Source organism: Megalobrama amblycephala, linkage group LG3 (assembly GCF_018812025.1).
Source record: "Megalobrama amblycephala isolate DHTTF-2021 linkage group LG3, ASM1881202v1, whole genome shotgun sequence".
NCBI lineage: Eukaryota > Metazoa > Chordata > Actinopteri > Cypriniformes > Xenocyprididae > Megalobrama > Megalobrama amblycephala.
The window spans coordinates 55,357,271-55,376,522 of NC_063046.1; the positions used below are offsets into that span (position 1 = coordinate 55,357,271).

Here is a 19,252-nt window from a genome sequence, read left to right on the forward strand (position 1 = left end):
TGTCATCACAGGAATAAATTACATATTTTTTTTAAAATATATTAAAATAGCAAAGTTATTTTAAATTGTAATAATAATTCACAATGTTGCTGTATTTTTGAACAGATGTGCAGCATTTGCATTGATGAGCATAAGGGAATTCTTTCAAAAACATAAAAAATCTTACTGACCCTAAACGTTTGAATGCTAAACAATAGCCTACCATTGTTGAATGACTGAAAAATGTCCATGATAATTGTACTCTGAATACATCATACTACTGTTACATTTTTGTCTAATGCATGTTTACATACAAATTTGCGCGGATGTTACTAAATCAAACTAAAAACTAAAACGAGACAAATAAATGTCCCCATCTTCAGGAAGAATTATCCAAATAAAACCTATGGTGGCGGGTGAAAGGGCGGGTGTTTCTTCAAAGGATCCATTAAGTCTTTTTTTAGTCCTCAAACGTTACCAGATGTGGGATGTGACTGATAAGATGCCCACTCTTGAAAACCGCCAAGAACTGATGTAGTATCCATGAATATACCTTTAGTTGAATTCAGTTGGACAGATGTCCCTACGTGTCTGTTTTCGAACTGCATCTCAAAAGTATGGCTCCGTCTCCATCTAGCTCATCTTTATAGAGCTCATCTGTGTGCTTTTAAGACCGTTTAATGCTGTGTGGATATGTTTTCAAAAAGTTCGAAAAAGAAACGACGCCCTTTTCCAAGCCCTCCATCCTGTCTCTATCTTGCATTTCCATTTTCTACATGGTTTACTGCATTCAAAGGAAAATTGGGAAACGTAGGCTACCATAAAGAATTAGACATATACATACCTAAATCGTCCATCAGTGTAAAAAAAAAAAAAAAAAAAATGGAGGAGAAGAAGAAAAAAGAGTCAAATTGATATGACTTCCCGATGAAACTATCTGAGAAATATGTCTGGTAATCTTTGTCCTGCTCCTTCCGAAGTTTCCAGGCTGGGAGTTGTCCTCGGACTTCTCTTATTCCAGAGGACGTAACGGGTCAGAGAGGGGCGGATCTAGTTACATTTCCAGCCCATATTTGGAATTGAAAATTGCGCTTTCGTTGTTTATAATGATGACTACTGGGAGATTACAATAATAAAGCCCGCAGTGCATTTTACTTTTATAACCAAGTGGCCAGAAACACATGCGTCCTGTTTCGTGCCATCAGATAGGCTAATTACTAGTTTGTAGGGCACGGTTACACTTCCTCAAGACAAAACTTTTAAGCACAACTACTTTTATTTTTCTCACTATAAAGGCGCTTAGAAAAATATTCCATTTAATAAATGTGATGCGGCAGGGAAAACAACAACATAATTTTACTCACCTAACGACTAAATAAGGTTGCCAAACTCTAATTCGTCTGATAATAACATTTTCTTTCTGTTAGTTAGTCATGAAACAAAACAATCAACAGTGCACACTGGCGAATGTTATTAAAACAAATTGCAAACTATGCTTTGGTTCAAAAGAAAATGCAAAGTAAAAACAATAACAGATCAAGAGCAATAAAAAAATTGAAAGTAGCACAAATTATGCAAAAAAAGAAAATGAGTTAAGTTTTAAATAATGGGTAGATTTTAAGCATAAGTTTAAATCTTGTTAAAACTGACACATTAACATTTGCATTTTGGGGGGAGAGCATTAGTTGGGTGTTTTTTTGTTTTTTGTTTTTTTGTTGTTTTTGTTTTTTGTTTTTTTTTGTTTGTTTGTTTTTTTTGGGGGGGGGGGTTATTTTTTAAATATATGAATACAGTAGAACTGCACAATTAATCATTAAAAGATTGTGATCTCGATTCAAACACCCATGCAATCTTATTCCTAAACGAAAACGATTCGGCTTTGTATTAAACCTTTGACAGGTACGATCAAAGCATAACATTCAAATCTGAACTGGTGCTGCCACTGAGCCAGAAAGAGCAGTTTACATGTATAGGTAAGAAACAGTTTCAAAAACAGTTTTTTTCAATCACACAGTATCGTTATTTCTGTCTTACAATAATTCAAATTATCACAGAAGTACTGGGATAATCGTTTATAGCTCAATGTCTATGGTAAAGATCAAAACAGAGTAAATCACCTTTTGAAAATAACTCGAAGCTCCAAATAAAGATTGTATCAATTACATTGTTACACCATTAGATGGAGACAAGTGACTGTTACAGTTTTTCTCAGTCGCTTTGGTGCATTTCTCACATCACTATTTACATTTGCACAACAGTTAGTTCAACCTCCACAACATTTAGTCATTTGTGCACATCATAGTAGCAGTTTCTCATTCCTTTGAACAAATTGCAAACGCTTTTGGACATGCATCAATTGCTTTCATACAACTCTCTGCTGTTTTATAACATTATCATTTGCTTATGTCATGTCAGTCAAAATTAACTATACTTGTGAATGCTGAATAGTCATTCCATATAAAACTAATAGTCCTCATTTCATTGCTTGAGTCATTACATACAAAAATGTTGAACTAGTTGTCAAAATCTGTCAAGCAAATTTTACACATTTTTTTAAAATCTTTTTTTCCTGAAAATGTCTCCTAAATTGAACAATTTCTCTCAAGTGAATCTCAACTTTCACTGATGAGAAGGGGTGTGTGAAGCATTAGTTGCAACCAATGATAAGCCACTTCTCTACAATCACTGTCAGAGGTGAATCCCATAAACCCCCATTTTACAAGCATATACGAACCAAGCAGGACATAGTGTGTACCATTTCTACAATACTGTGACACAGAAGTGGAAGGTCAGCCTCATGGAAAAGGGGTAAGGGTGCGGGGAAGAAGGGGAAGGGGACAAAACAGGGGAAGAGGAAGAAGAGGCCAATAGGCAGATCCCTGATGAAATCAGGGCTACAATTGTGGATCATGTTGTCAATCACGGCTTCACACTGGCTGAGGCTGGTCGAAGGGTGCAGCCAAATGTTGGGAGAACCACTGTAAATTCAATTATTCAAACATTTCGTTGGGAGAACAGGTGTGTATAAATGGACAGTAATTCAGCACTAAACAGTCTGCACTGCACTACTGTCATCGTGTCATACATGAAGCTTGCAGTGGGACAAGAACTTGTCACTGTACATTTTACATTTAGACGTACAGCTTTACTGCATCACACATTTAGTGTATTGTAGTGTACAGTAGTGTTACAGTAAAGATTTGCCATATGTACTGCAATATTGTTTACAGTTGTGCACAGCTCTACCCAAAGGGAGTTTATGTTTGTTGCAAATAAGGGTGTATTTTTTCTTTTGCACAATGCTGTGAACAAATTAGAATTGCAAAGAGCATATGCAGTAAAAATGTGAAACATACATATTCAGTGTCTTGTACTCAGTTACCTCAATAAATACAGTAATGTGTAACTTTACTGTATTTTTCAAATGGCTGTGCAAATAGTATATAGTGCTGTCTTGAGCATTTTCAGGTAGTGTCACCAAGATCTGACTTTTTTGCATTGGAAAACATTGACAGAGTAAACTGTCATAATGAAAACATGACAAAGCCATTTGACTATCTTGTTCATAAACAATGGTGTCAGGACTTTTCATCTTGATGACACTGACACTTTCATTGACACGAATACTTGCTTTTGAGGAATGACCTATCCATTTTGAGCAAGTGACACGCTTTTGCAGGTTATCAACTAGGTTTTGCAGTTTGTACTAATTGTTTTGAGAACTGCATTAACTGTTGTGCAAATGTAAATAGTGATGTGAGAAATGCACCAAAGCGACTGAGAAAAACTGTAAAAAATGTTTTTGTCATTGAATCATTAAAGGTCACCTATTATGCTAAATCCACTTTTACAAGGTGTTTGGATATAAATGTATCTTGACAGTGTGTGAACACAACCACCTTACAATGATAAAAATTCACCCACTCCTTTTTTTTAAAATCCCCATTAAACCAAAGCAGTCTCATTAGACAAGCCGTTTTGATTCTCTGAGGAATGTGACATTACATTCCTCATGCCTCGCCCACAGCCACTGACCGACAGTCCTACATTACCATAGTTTACGCCTTCAGCGAGCTGTCCGCTGTCCGCCATTTTCTCCATGCTCGAGCAGCTGTGGCAGCTGTAATGACAACAATGTCTGGTAAGTAATTGAGATGTTTTGTTGTTGGATGTAAGAGTGAACATAACAGTCTTCATTTACTGACATCTAAGTTGCTGAACACAGTGGATTAGTTTTATTTTTGAAGGTAATGTGCCACAGATCTACCATACACATACGATTTCTGTAACATTGCCTGCTATTTACGTTCACAGTCATAACTGACTGTGTTTATGTGAACTGTGTATTTGACAGTTTAAATAAAACAAAAAATGTGAAAGAGAAGTTACTCACGAGACTTGACGTCTGACAGCCAGCTGTCTGTGTGCGTGTGCTTCAGATAAGTGCGCTCAGAAAACAATCCATTAGAAGTTTAAATGCTTCTGCAGTTGCATTATGTGCTATACTAATTGCATTAGAATGGATTGAACAGTCCATGGATGTAGGCCTATGAGTCATTCTACGAAATGGGTGCCATTTCCACTTTGCATTTTTCAAAATTTTCATTATGAACAAACTTTCTTTTAAACAAACCTACAAATTGAAAGTTATGTTAGTCATCCAAAAAACATATTTTCCCACCTCAGGCACAAAATCTTTATTAATATTATCCTTTTTATCCAGGCAAGGAAGCCATTCTTGTACTACCCCATCACAGACAATATGTATGCCATTGAAGTAGTAAAACAAGAAATAGATTTTTAAAATCTAATGTTTTCCTAATAGTAAAATGTCCCTTTTTTGTAAATCATCAATAGAAAGTCTGTAATTTAATATTTATTTTTTTATTTTTAGATTTTTAATCTTGAAACATGAATTTGACCTTTCAATGGCCTCATTGTTTGTACTGAAAAAATGAATTCACTTAAAAAATACAAATAAAGTTACATTTATCAGTCCACACAAAAAGAACATAATTCAACATTAATTTATGTAATATTTCATTTTCTTTCCATAAACTTTTAACAAAATGACCCTGTGACGGGGTGGTAAATGTGACGGGGTGGTAACTGATGTGATGGGGTGGTATGGACAAAGTGTTTCTCTATATGATCTGCTGGTTTTAAACTTTAAAAACTGGGGGAGGGGAGACATTCAAATTGAGTAAAAAGTGTGTGAGTGATATAGTGAGTAAGTGAGCGAATGAATGAACCAAACAGTGTTGCCAAGTCTGCGGTTTTCCCGCGGAATTGGGCTACTTTTACACTGTTGCCGCGGGTTGTTTTTCATGTCCACGAGTTGAAGTGAGCCCAAATAACATGATATTTAGCCCTTGGAATGCACATTTAACCAAGGGATAAATGGGGATATACATCTGATCAAATGTTGCGGACCCAAATGGCACCCGTTTCGTAGAATGACTCCTATAAGTGACTCTGTATTGCCTCTTATGAGTATTAAGTTTGGAAAAGCTCATAACCATCAATAGATATTTTATGAAATCTTGTTTATAAATTCAAGGGTATGCAGACAAGGGACGAGTATTAAATATATGTGGATACCATGGGCATACAGGGAAATGAGAAAGTTGCTAAATTGGCAAAAGAGGCAACCAAGAAAGAGCATGTTGACATTGAAATTAAATTATCAAAATCAAAAGGGAAGAGTCTAGTGTGGAAAAAGGTAATGGAAATATGACAACATCAATGGGATCATGAAAGTAAAGGGAGACATCTATACATGATTTAGAATAAAGTTAGGCATAAAAGAGAGGACAAATAGAAGCAAAGAACAAGTTTTAAGGAATAGACTCAGTGTTGGACATTGTAAGTTAAATGGAACTCTTTGTATGTTAGGAAAACATCCCACAGGTCAATGCGATGAATGTCAAGGGGAGGAAACAGTTAGACACAGTTTTACACTGCCGTCACGCCATCTGCACTTCGGAGAAATGCGGTCATGCCATCTATGCTTAAAATACCTTGCGCGTCTACATGAGGTTGTGTGGTAAGCTAAAGGTGTGGGCGTTTAGTATCAGTAAAAATATTTTTAAAATTAATAAAAAATAAATAAAATCAAACTTTTCTGCAAACTCCACCTGATTCTTGTTATACATGTTCCCAAGTAACACTGTGGTGATTATCATGTTGTTTTACTGTTTTATTCTTCACTACAGTTTTTCTCAGTCGCTTTGGTGCATTTCTCACATCACTATTTACATTTGCACAACAGTTAATGCAGTTCTCAAAACAATTAGTACAAACTGCCAAACCTAGTTGATAAACTGCAAAAGCGTGTCACTTGCTCAAAATGGATAGGTCATTCCTCAAAAGCAAGTATTCGTGTCAATGAAAGTGTCAGTGTCATCAAGATGAAAAGTCCTGACACCATTGTTTATGAACAAGATAGTCAAATGGCTTTGTCATGTTTTCATTATGACAGTTTACTCTGTCAATGTTTTCCAATGCAAAAAAGTCAGATCTTGGTGACACTACCTGAAAATGCTCAAGACAGCACTATATACTATTTGCACAGCCATTTGAAAAATACAGTAAAGTTACACATTACTGTATTTAGTGAGGTAACTAAGTACAAGACACTGAATATGTATGTTTCACATTTTTACTGCATATGCTCTTTGCAATTGCTAATTTGTTCACAGCATTGTGCAAAAGAAAAATTACACCCTTATTTGCAACAAACATAAACTCCCTTTGGGTAGAGCTGTGCACAACTGTAAACAATATTGCAGTACATATGGCAAATCTTTACTGTAACACTACTGTACACTACAATACACTAAATGTGTGATGCAGTAAAGCTGTACGTCTAAATGTAAAATGTACAGTGACAAGTTCTTGTCCCACTGCAAGCTTCATGTATGACACAATGACAGTAGTGCAGTGCATAATTGAATTTACAGTGGTTCTCCCAACATTTGGCTGCACCCTTCGACCAGCCTCAGCCATTGTGAGGCCGTGATTGACAACATGATCCACAATTGTAGCCCTGATTTCATCAGGGATCTGCCTATTGGCCTCTTCTTCCTCTTCCCCTGTTTTGTCCCCTTCCCCTTCTTCCCCGCACCCTCACCCCTCTTCCATGAGGCTGACCTTCCACTTCTGTGTCACAGTATTGTAGAAATGGTACACACTATGTCCTGCTTGGTTCGTATATGCTTGTAAAATGGGGGTTTATGGGATTCACCTCTGACAGTGATTGTAGAGAAGTGGCTTATCATTGGTTGCAACTAATGCTTCACACACCCCTTCTCATCAGTGAAAGTTGAGATTCACTTGAGAGAAATTGTTCAATTTAGGAGACATTTTCAGGAAAAAAAGATTTTTAAAAAATGTGTAAAATTTGCTTGACAGATTTTGACAACTAGTTCAACATTTTTGTATGTAATGACTCAAGCAATGAAATGAGGACTATTAGTTTTATAGGGAATGAATATTCAGCATTCACAAGTATAGTTAATTTTGACTGACATGACATAAGCAAATGATAATGTTATAAAACAGCAGAGAGTTGTATGAAAGCAATTGATGCATGTCCAAAAGCATTTGCAATTTGTTCGAAGGAATGAGAAACTGCTACTATGATGTGCACAAATGACTAAATGTTGTGGAGGTTGAACTAACTGTTGTGCAAATGTAAATAGTGATGTGAGAAATGCACCAAAGCGACTGAGAAAAACTGTAATTATTAGGGGTGTGACGAGACGGGTATCTCACGAGACGAGACGAGACGAGACAAGATTTTTACACACTATTTTTAAGAAATCCTCAATGGCGAAATACATGACTAGAAAAAATATTCTGCAGGTGTATTTGAAATGTTTTAACTAATCATCTCGTAATGAATGTCATTTCAGTTCTACTTTCTTAGTATGAATTATCATATGCAGTAAAAGACAACAATACTCAAGTACTGTAAAAGGTTTTGCCACAAACTCAACTGACTGACTTCTCTTCTGTATTTCAGTCTCTTCAGACCTTACTGTACATGATTTATGAGCTTGTACAACCTTTGACCTCCTAACTGAACTCCTTTCCACAAACTGATCATAGAAATGAAAACAGTATAAATAAAAATGTTAACACTTTACAATAAGGTCTCATTTATTAACATTAATGTATTAACCAACATCAACTAATAATGAGCAATATATTTGCTACACTATTAATTAATCTTTGTTTATGTTAGTTATTAAAAATAGTCATTCATTGTTAGTTCATGATAGTTCACAGTGCATTAACTAATGTTAACAAATGAAACCTTATTGTTTGTGCTTAATAAGATTAAGAGAAACTGTTATTTGTTTTTATGGTAACACTTTACAATAAGTGCAACCATAATCGCACTCTCTCAATATTCAAAAGTGCAAATAAGACCAATTTTTTCTTTGATACAGAGCTAAGAGATGGTTACAACTACACTGCCCAGCCTAAAATAGCTTTCATATTGAGAGATATTTGCATTCATCGGGGAGCCGCTTTCAAAATGCGGGTATTGAAATCGCGTTTGAATGCGCGCGCGCGTTTACTTTCACTTTTAGCGATCACGCGTAACTCTGTAAATATGGAGCGGCGGCAACCGTTATCCAACTGAATTAAATGTTTTTTATTTAAATACAAAGCAAAACGACAGTGGAGGCGTAATGTAAACGTAGAGGTGGCATATTCTTTCCCAATCATCCTAACACTCTGTCATGGCAACAACATCACGAGACTACTTTTCGCCTCGACGTGAAATCTCGTCACATATTAGTCTCGCGAGATCTCGTGCCACGAGATCTCGTCACACCCCTACTAATTATATGTCAAAGTCATAGACTATTTACCTCACAATACAGACATATTTTAAAAATTCATAAAAAATTTTTAATAACAAATTGTTTTTTTCAAACTCCACCCCATTCTCAAATCAGGGTAACCAAGGGAACAAACTAGTGGCGGGTAAACTAAGAACAAAGAACATGTGACAAAGAGAGCATAAACAGAACCCTCACACCAATACTGTTTACCTTGCTATACAAACATATTTTAAAAATTCATAAAAAAATAAATAAAATCTTAAATATTATTTTCTGCGTTCCCAAGTACCACTGTGGTGATTTTCATGTTGTTTTACTGTTTTACTTTTTAATAATTATCTGTTAAAGTCATTACCAATACTATTTACCTTTCTATATAGACATTTTAAAATTCATAAAAATATCAAATCAAATTGGATCAGAAGGCCAGGGAGGAGTACATCCCACTACAACAGCGATTTATTCGACCTTTCACATCCCTTGCCGCTTCTAGCTTCTTCTTTGTGGAGAAGGACGGAGGCTTGCAGCTGCGCATCAACTACTGTCATCTCAACTCCCAAACAGCCAAATATAGTTATCCTCTTCCTCTGGTCCTCTGGAACAGCTACAGGGAGCTCGCATCTTCTCCAAGCTGGACCTGCCGATCGCATACAACCTCATTCGCATCCGCCAAGGTGACAAGTGGAAGACTGCCTTCGTTACTCCCTCCGGGCACACTGAGTACCAGGTTATACCCTATGGCCTGTCCAACTCTCCCTCCGTCTTCCAGGGCTACATGAATGAGGTGTTCTGGGAGTTCCTCCAGCGGTTTGTCATCGTTTACATCAACGATATCCTCATATACTTCCTTTCATCATCGAGGTTGATGCCTCTACCACTGGGGTCGGACATTGGCAATTGTGAGTTCCTGGTCATCAAGCTGGCTTTGGAAGAGTGGACGACTTAATCCAAGTCAAGCCCGGTGGGCTCTGTTCTTCACCTGATTCAATTTTACAGTCTCAAATCGTTCCTGGTCATAAGAACTGTAGGGCAGATGCCCTTTCACATCTCTATCAACCAGATCCTGAGCCTAGTTCTCGAGAACCCATCCTCCCTCCAACCATGATCATCAGTCCCATTCAATGGTCCATCAATGAACAAATCGGCCAAGATACACGCTTTGAACCTGCTCCATCGGGAGGTCCTGAGGGGCTACTCTACGTAGCACCAGCCTATCGTCTGCCACACATGGACTCAGCTCACACGTCTCCAGGCTCTGGGTAGTCAACGTACCCTCTTGCTCTTACGTCATCGCTACTGGTGGCCCACCATGGCTCAGGATATCTCCCGATACATCAGGGGATGCTCAGTCTGTGCCATTACCAACACTCCATGCAAGCTCCCAGAGGGGAAGCTCTCCCAGAGGAACCTCTTTGCCTATTCCACACCGTCCATGGTCACACCTGGGGATTGACATCATGACCGACCTTCTACCATCTGATAACAATATGTGTGTTCGTCATCATTGATCGCTTCTCAAAGGCGTGTAAACTCATCCCTCTGAAAGGTCTGCCTACTACATTTGAAGCTGCAGAAGCCCTCTACCAAATGTTTTGTCACTTCGGCCTACCAATTCATCTCACGGGTGTGGCAAACCTTCTTCAAGCTCCTGGGAGTTTCTGTGAGCCTCTCCTCTGGTTACTACCCGCAAACGAATGGCCAGATTGAGCGGAAGATCCAGGAGATCGGGAGGTACCTAAGGTCCTAATGCTACCAGAACCAAGACAGCTGGAGCCGGTTCCTCCCCTGGGAGGAGTACGCCCAGAACTCCCTCAAGCAATCCACCACCAGGCTCACCGCATTCCAGTGCATCCTTGGATACCAGCCTCCCTTATTCCCCTGGTCCAGTGAGCCCTCAGAGGTTCCAACTGTCAACCAGCAGAGCGAGAGGGTGTGGGACTCAGCTCACGTGCATCTCCAACAGGAAGTGTGGAGACACAAGAGGCAGGCTGACACCCGAAGAACACCAAGCCCTTGCTACCAACCAGGTCAGAAGGTGTGGCTCTCGACACGGGACAGCCGTCTCTGCCTGCCCTGCCGTAAGCTGAGTCCCTGTTACATAGGTCCATTTACCGTGCAGAGGCAGATCAACGAGGTCACCTACAGGCTCAATCTTCCACCACACTACCGCATTTAACCATCATTTCATGTGTCACTCCTCAAACCTCACTCTGAACCTTTGTTGTCTCCCCTCACAGAATCTGGTGGTAATGAGGTACATCTTCCTCCGAACCTCGAAGACATCCTCAACTCAAGGCGGTAGGGCCAGAGACTAGAATACCTCATTGACTTGGAGTACTACAGCCCTGGGTTGCCCGTGATTACATTCTTAATCAAGCTCTTCTCACCCAATTTCACACTGAACACCCAGATCGCCCAGCTCCTGGCGCCACCCGTGGAGGAGGGGATACTGTCACGGAGATGCAGCCATCTCAGACCACAATCAACCCATTGTCATCAGATCAGCTCGCTCCGCCAGCTCGTTCACTCTCCCCAGAATTCTAATTCACCTCGCCTGCACGTCCTCATCAGTACACACCATATATACCCTCACAACTTGCACTCCTTTGTCTGGTCTCGTCTCTACGAACACAAACAGACTCCATCAAGATACTCACCTGTGTACCTACCTGCCATTGTGGATTCCCATCTTCTGTCTTTTGTCATGTGTCATCTGTATCTGTATCTGAAAATCACCACAGTGGTACTTGGGGATAAGTAGAACAAGAATCTGGTGGAGTTTGCAGAAAACAATTTTATTTTTTATTTATTTATTTATTTTTTTTATGAATTTTTAAAATATGTCTGTATAGCAAGGTAAACAGTATTGGTCATGACTTTGGCATATAATTATTAAAGAATAAAACAGTAAAACAACATGAAAATCACCACAGTGGTACTTACCCTTGTGAAAAAGAAGTGCACTTAATTGTATTGAAAGTGTATTTTGTGTGTACTTCAAATATTAAAGTATACTTTTTAAAAAGTGCACTTGCAGATAATATAATATAATTAAAATTAAAGGCCACTTAAGTGTACTTAAATAGAATATACTTTAATGACAATATTTATTATCATGCTTAAGTGCACTTTTAAAAATGCACTTTGTAATAATGTCAAATTAAGTTGTACTTAAAGAAAGTACACTTAAATGACAATATTTACTAACACGCTTGAGTGCAGTTTTTAAAAATGCACTTTGTAATAATGTCTAATTAAGTTGTACTTAAAGAAAGTACACTTAATGACAATATTTTAACACGCTTAAGTGCTTTTTAAAAATGCCCTTTGTAATAATGTCTAATTAAGTTGTACTTACAGAAAGTACACTTAAATGACAATATTTACTAACACGCTTGAGTGCACTTTTTAAAAATACACTTTGTAATAATGACTTATTAATTGTACTTACAGAAAGTACACTTTAATGACAATGTTTATTAACACACTTGAGTGCACTTTTTAAAAATGCACTTTGTAATAATGACTTATTAATTTGTACTTAAAGAAAGTACACTTTAATAACAATATTTATTAACACGCTTAAGTGCAGTTTTTAAAAATGCACTTTGTAATAATGACTTATTAAGTTGTACTTAAAGAAAGTACACTTAAATGACAATATTTATGAACACTTTTTTAAAAATGCACTTTGTAATAATGACTTATTAAGTTGTACTTAAAGAAAGTACACTTTCATGACAATATTTCTAAACATGCTTAAGAGCACTTTTTAAAAGTGCACTTAATTTTTACTTAATTATGACTTTATAGTGTTTTAAATAAGTAAACTTATTCTGATGTATTGACATATATTAAAGCACATGAAAAATAATTTATTTTAATTTCAACTTAAGTGTGTTGTCCAAGATGACATTTGTTAATGTATTTTAAATGTGCTTATACTGTGTGCATTAATACACTTGAAATTTATTTTTCTGAATTTCAATACACTTGCTTATACAGTGTATAATCCTGTACAACTTATTGTTGAAATTTTTATCACCAGCTCCTGCTCTAAACTCGACTAGTGTCAGTTTTCTACATAATATTTGACATAAAATGTTTTTTTTATTTATTTATTTATTTATTTTTTTTTTTTTACGGAGTGCTGTATTTGTGATACTTAATGCAACAGTGCTGTACTTTACATATCTGTATAATACTTTTAATATCATTGTTGTTCTAAGTTGATTAAACATATTTAATTGCAAGCAAAAGTTTAACAGATCTAAAAATTAATTTGAATTCATATTCAGTTAAAATACATTTAATTTTAATCAGACTAAACTATTAAATAATTGAATTTCAGTTAGGTGAATGAGTCAAGTTCTGTAAACTTACAGTCTAACTACAACAATGAATTAGAAAAACTTCAACTTGAACAAATTTAATCATGCACTTATTATAGCCTATAAACTTTTTGTTTAATGCGCATGCGCCAAAATACTACGTCATGACGGCGCACTACTTCACCAGAGTTTGAAAAATGCACTTTCAGCCATCTTTCTGTGATCGCGATGCGTGAGGCAACTTTGCTGATCAAAGAAGAAAACAAAGGAGCGCACGTTTGGATGACTACAAATGAGACGTTATGTATTACAAATAAAGAAGCAAGTATCTTGATATATGCTCTCTTTATTTTTATTTTTTCACCGGAACATAGCAGTTCTTATGAGTGTAACTTACTTAGTTTAATCGCAATATGGAGGTGAATTAATCATGTTTCCTGTAATTTATTTATGATTACATTATAATAATTTCTTATATAATATGAACGTGTTCGCGTGTGTGGGCGTGTTCAAAGAATTTGGCTGCTGAAAATATAATATTTTAATTGAACTCTGACTTTTTAAATCATTTTTAATTACTTTAAGTTAAATTTGCAGAACTAAATTCAAAGATCTGATCTTGTAACATTTAAAGACAATGATATACATTTAATCGCTATTATAACCACCAGTAAGGCTTATAATCTATTTTTCTTTTTGCATTTGAAAAGTTAGTTGTTCAATTACTGTTTGTGTTTGTAATATGTAATATTTTTGTGCTTATCTGTTTTTATATATATTCATTTTGTAGGACCAGTACAGATTTGTTATTGGAGATACAGTGCAAGCTGTGTGGAATCAAAGACTCGTATTGATGAGGTGATGTTCCAAGTTTTTCCATTAATTCAGCCACCCTGATCACACACTACAAGCTAAAACACTGCCATCAACTGTCCCTATAGCTTTTAAATGCTTTGAATCTTTTCTATTTGCAAGTAATAAATTCTCACCTGTGCACTTACAAATCCCCATATAATCATTATATATTTATATTTATATATAATGATATTATATCATTATTTTCAAAGCAAAACCCCTCAATTTGCTTGGGCCTTTGGTTATTTATCTATATTTGTGTAATTGATAAAGTTATGTTTAATTCCTTGTAAAGTAGGAATAAAAATGTTTATAAAAATGTTCTCTATTTTTAAAGGCCAGTGTCAGTGAAGATGGTGTGGTCACTGGAATCCTGGCGTTTGTGGGAAATGTGAAGGAGCTTCTCCCAGGATTCTACAACAGTGTTGTCCTGATGACTGAGGTAATTCATCTTGGGTGATGCAGTTGCGGTCAAAAGTTTACTTACCTTGCAGAATGAACTGCTTCATCAGGGAAGTACTAAATAAAGAAACAAATACAATGCTAATTTGTATGATTTGTTTGTTTTACATGTTAAACTTTAGAATTACATAATCATATTTCTACTCTAAATTGTTTTTTGAAATATAAACATTTAAATTGTAGCTGTCATAAATTATTTATTCAAACATTAAATACATAAATTAATTATAAAAAAAAATATTTAAAACAAAATTATAATGAACATGTAACATGGTGCATATAATTAGCAGAATGCTCCTCTCTATAGCTGACTAATGAGTTTATGCTGAATATGATTTTTCTGAAGTAAATGTGACGTTACGTGACATTGTTTACAAGCTGTTTCATTGACGTCTTTCCGCGCGTTGAAACACTGATTGAGCGATTAAATGTGACAAGTTATGGATCAGTTGTACTGTATCTTGTAACATAACTTCAGATGTTCATTCATATTTATTTCACACTGTAACTGGTATTAAAGTGGAGGAAATTATCAGTACACAGTAAACATCTTGGCCACAGGCTTCAATCACTATCAGCAACTCTTTGCCTTTAGGGAATACCAAATGGGTCTAGGAGGGTGGTGGAAAATGTCTATGTTCATTTTTTATTATTTTCAAACCTACAAAGGTGTATATAAACTTTGGAGTTCTGTATATATATCTATATCTATTGCTTTCATTCAATTGAACCAATTATAATAATGGACTGACTCTTACTTCTTTTTTGTTTTTTTTCCTCCAGGTGTTTATTTTTTTTACTTTCTTGCCTCTTTGGAACATGTTCATTTATGCATACTGTGTAGAGGTGGTTCGCAGCTTCATGGACATTTAAGGTTTTCTGCCGATGAAGAGCTTCTGGGACATTGACATAAACAGCACTTTTTCATACAACTTAAAAAAAGGTGGTGACAGTCAATTTTGGTTTTCTTGTTTTTGTGCCTTTGGAATTCATTGTTTTTTTGTTTGTTTTGTTTTTTCTTTTCAAAATTACATTCACTGTAATGCTGGAGTAAGATTTTAGAAGAAACCTTTTTGTCCTGTTTAATGTTTGTGCTAGTAAGGGTTGCAGAGCTTATAAGTAACAAGGTTTACAAAATGTAACACTTTACAAAAGGTCTCGCTTGTTAACATCAATTAATATATTAGACAACATTATCTAACTATGTGCATTAACTTTTTTTTACAGTATTAATATTTGTTAACATTAGGCAATAAAAAATATATTTTTTTCAAGTTAATAAAATGTATAGTTATTGTTCATGTTAGTTTACAGTGCATTATCTATTAACATATGCAACTTTTGATTTTAATAATGCATAAGTAATATTAACTAGGATTTATAAATGCTTAAAGTATTTTTCATTCATAGTTCATATTAACTAAAGTAGTTAACTAATAGAAAATGATTGTACAGTGTTACCCAAAGTTTTGAATCTTTTCTTTTCTTTACATTTTGTTTGTATTAATTAATATTTATCATCTTATACAGAATGATTTTATCTGAAAATGTAAAAATGCAGAAAGATTGTGATGGGTAGGTTTAGGTACCTTTGTATGTGATGGAGAAAATTATAGTGCATATAAGCCTCACTGTCCTCCAGACTCTTTCTAAATGAGAGTTAAAGTGTTGTAATTGTTTGTGATTGTATATAGTGTTTCTTGGGTTTTTCTTGTGCATCAACAAAAAGGTTTTTGTGCATTTGTTTTATAGATTATTTTGTCAGTAAATGTAGGGGGTTTCAATTTGCATTTGTGTTGATTGTAATATTTTGAAATATACTAAATTGTAACTTCATTATTATATGTACAAATAATGTAATTACAAATGTATTAAATTATATAATAGTGTACATGTAAATTACATTAAAGTATATTTAAGTTCACATTAATTGCTTGTCAGTACATTCGGAAGTACACTTTTACCATATTTCAAAATACATAAAAAATTGTATTAAAGTCCTACTTAAGTACTTTAAAAAAATCACTCAGAAGTTCAACTTATTGCATTTAATATGAACTTAATCTGTGATATATTTGAAATTGATTACAAATAGAATGCACTTAAGCGCTGAAAACATTACATTTAATTCACACTTAAGTGTATTGATAACTGATATTAAAATATATTTTAGTTCACATTAATTGCTTGTTAGTACATTGGGCAGTGCACTTCAACTATATTTTAAAGGTACTAGAAGCAATTACGAAGGTTGTCATAAAGTTGTATTAAAGTACCACTTAAGTTGTTCAAAAAAATCACTCAAAAGTTCAACTTATTGCATTTAATATTAACTTAATCTGTGATACATTTGAAATTAATTACAAATAGAATGCACTTAAGCGATGAAAACATTACATTTAATTCACACTTAAGTGTGTTCTTTTAAAGTATATTATTTGTGCAATAAGTACACTTTATAAAAGTATACTAAAGTGCACTTTTTTTTCACAAGGGTGGGGAGATGTAGAACAATAATCTGGTGGAGATTGCAGAAAACAATTTGATTTTATTTTTTTCCATGAATTTTTAAAATATGTCTGTATAGCAAGGTAAATCGAATTGGTCATGACTTTGGCATATAATTATTAAATAATAAAACAGTAAAACAACATTAAAATCACCACAGTGGTACTTGGAGAGATGTAGAACAAGAATCTGGTCAAATTTGCAGAAAACAATTTGAGTTTATTTTTTTATGAATTTTTAAAATATGTTTGTATTGCGAGGGAAATAGTTTATTAAGTAAGCAAGTAAATTTTATTTATAGAGCACATTTAAATTCAGCTTACACTGACCAAAGTGCTGAACAAAACAATCCTAAAATAAAATAAAATGTAAAATGAAATAGAATAAAACATAACAAAGAAAACAATTACTAATCCATAATTCAATAATTGGCAAAGGCTAAGGAATAAAGATAGGTCTTGCGTCTAGATTTAAAAACAGAAGATGGCAGCTGATTCCATAACTGTGGAGCAGCGACTTTGACATATTATGAATATTAAAGAATAAAACAGTAAAACAACATGATAATCACCACAGTGTTACTTGGGAACATGTATAACAAGAATCATATGGAGTTTGAAGAAAACAGTTTGATTTTTTATTTTTTTTTAATGAATTTTAAAAATATGGGAGTGTGGCAGATTGCCAAGGGAGTGGAAGCACACAATTATTATGCCAATATTGAAGCCTGGTAAAAATGCAGGAGATCCCAACTCTTATCGCCCAATTGCTCTTACGTCTGTGCTATGTAAGACAATGGAACGAATGGTTACTGATAGATTAGTTTACATTTTAGAGAAACAGGAGTTTTTTACTCCTTATCAAAGTGGTTTTAGAATTGGTTGATCCACAATGGATTCTGTTTTATTATTAGATTTAGAAATTAAAAGAGCTATGGCTATAAAGAAGCAGTTCTGGGTGTTTTTTTTAGATATTGAAAAAACATATGACATGGTATGGAAGGAGCGGCTGGTGATTAAGTTGTATGATGCAGGGATTAGAGGTAGGATGTTAAATTGGATAAATAATTTTATGAAGGAGTACACTATTCAAATAAAAGTAGATGGATCTCTTTCCAGTGAGGAAAAGGTGGTAAATGGAACTCCCCAGGGTAGTGTAATCAGCCCAGTGTTATTTAATGTGATGATAAATTATATTTTTAGTAAATTGGAAGGGAATTTTGGTTTGTCATTATTTGCTGATGATGGGGCTGTATTGAAAAGAGGGCGTAATTTGAGTTATATTTATAAACAGTTACAGCAGGCAATTAATACAGTAGAGACTTGGGCAGAAGAATGGGGATTTAAAATTTCAGTTGCAAAATCCAATTAAAGCTGCAAGCAGCGTTGAGAGGGCCCTCGCACCCGGGCTCACCGCCACCCGTTGGCCTCTGGAAAACAGTGAACAGTGGGCGACATGCATGTAAGCGAGTGAATACAGGAGAATTATACCAAAGTCATTTCAAAATGCCACACTTCCTGCTATCAACAGGTGGCGCTTTGACCATAACTGAATATTGCAATGTTGATGTCTTCAGGCCAGGACTATTATATGACATGTGAAGTTTGGAGTAGATCGGACATTGTATGCCTGAGTTACAACAACTTCCTGTTTCTTTAGCGGCGTTAATCGCATAAATTAGCACTCAGCCAAGTGTTGCATGATTTAATGCGTCTCTAGCATGTTTGGTACTTCGTGGCATAATAAAATTTGAATCTGGTAGTGAATAACAGTGTAAAGCATGCCATTTCCTGTTGCCAGCAGGTGGCGCTATGGATAACTGAATATTGTCATATAGATGTCTTTAGGCCAGGACTCTTATCACACATGTGAAGTTTGGAGCAGATCGGACATAGTATGCCTGAGTTACAACAGTTTCCTCTTTCATGGCGAAACATCAGACTTTGTCAGGCCGCCACGGACACGCCCTTCACCGAAAACTCAAGATCTTTGATATTTATCATCGCTAAGGTCTTAAGATTAGACTGACAACATATGATGTTGATCTGGTTAAATCTCCATGAGGAATTAATCACAGTGTAAAACATGTCATTTCCTGTTGCCCCCAGGTGGCGCTATGACTGTAACTGAATATTGTTATGAAGATGTCTTCAGGTCAGGACTCTAATAAAGCATGTGAAGTTTGGGGCAGATCCGACATTGTTTGTCTGAGTTACAACAACTTCCTTTTTCATGGCGAAAACATCAAACTTTGTCAGG

General features: G+C 35.4%; 1 protein-coding gene across 1 annotated transcript in view; it reads right to left on the reverse strand.

The window, feature by feature from the left end:
- Nucleotides 1–1,134, reverse strand: part of LOC125265725 (transforming growth factor beta-1-induced transcript 1 protein-like) — a 176,478-nt gene extending 175,344 nt beyond the window's left edge. Inside the window, exon 1 of the mRNA XM_048186118.1 lies at nucleotides 824–1,134. Within this exon, the coding sequence (XP_048042075.1) occupies nucleotides 824–836 (13 nt within the window). The 5' untranslated portion in view covers nucleotides 837–1,134. The remainder of the gene's footprint in view (nucleotides 1–823) is intronic.
- Nucleotides 1,135–19,252: the final 18,118 nt, after the last annotated feature.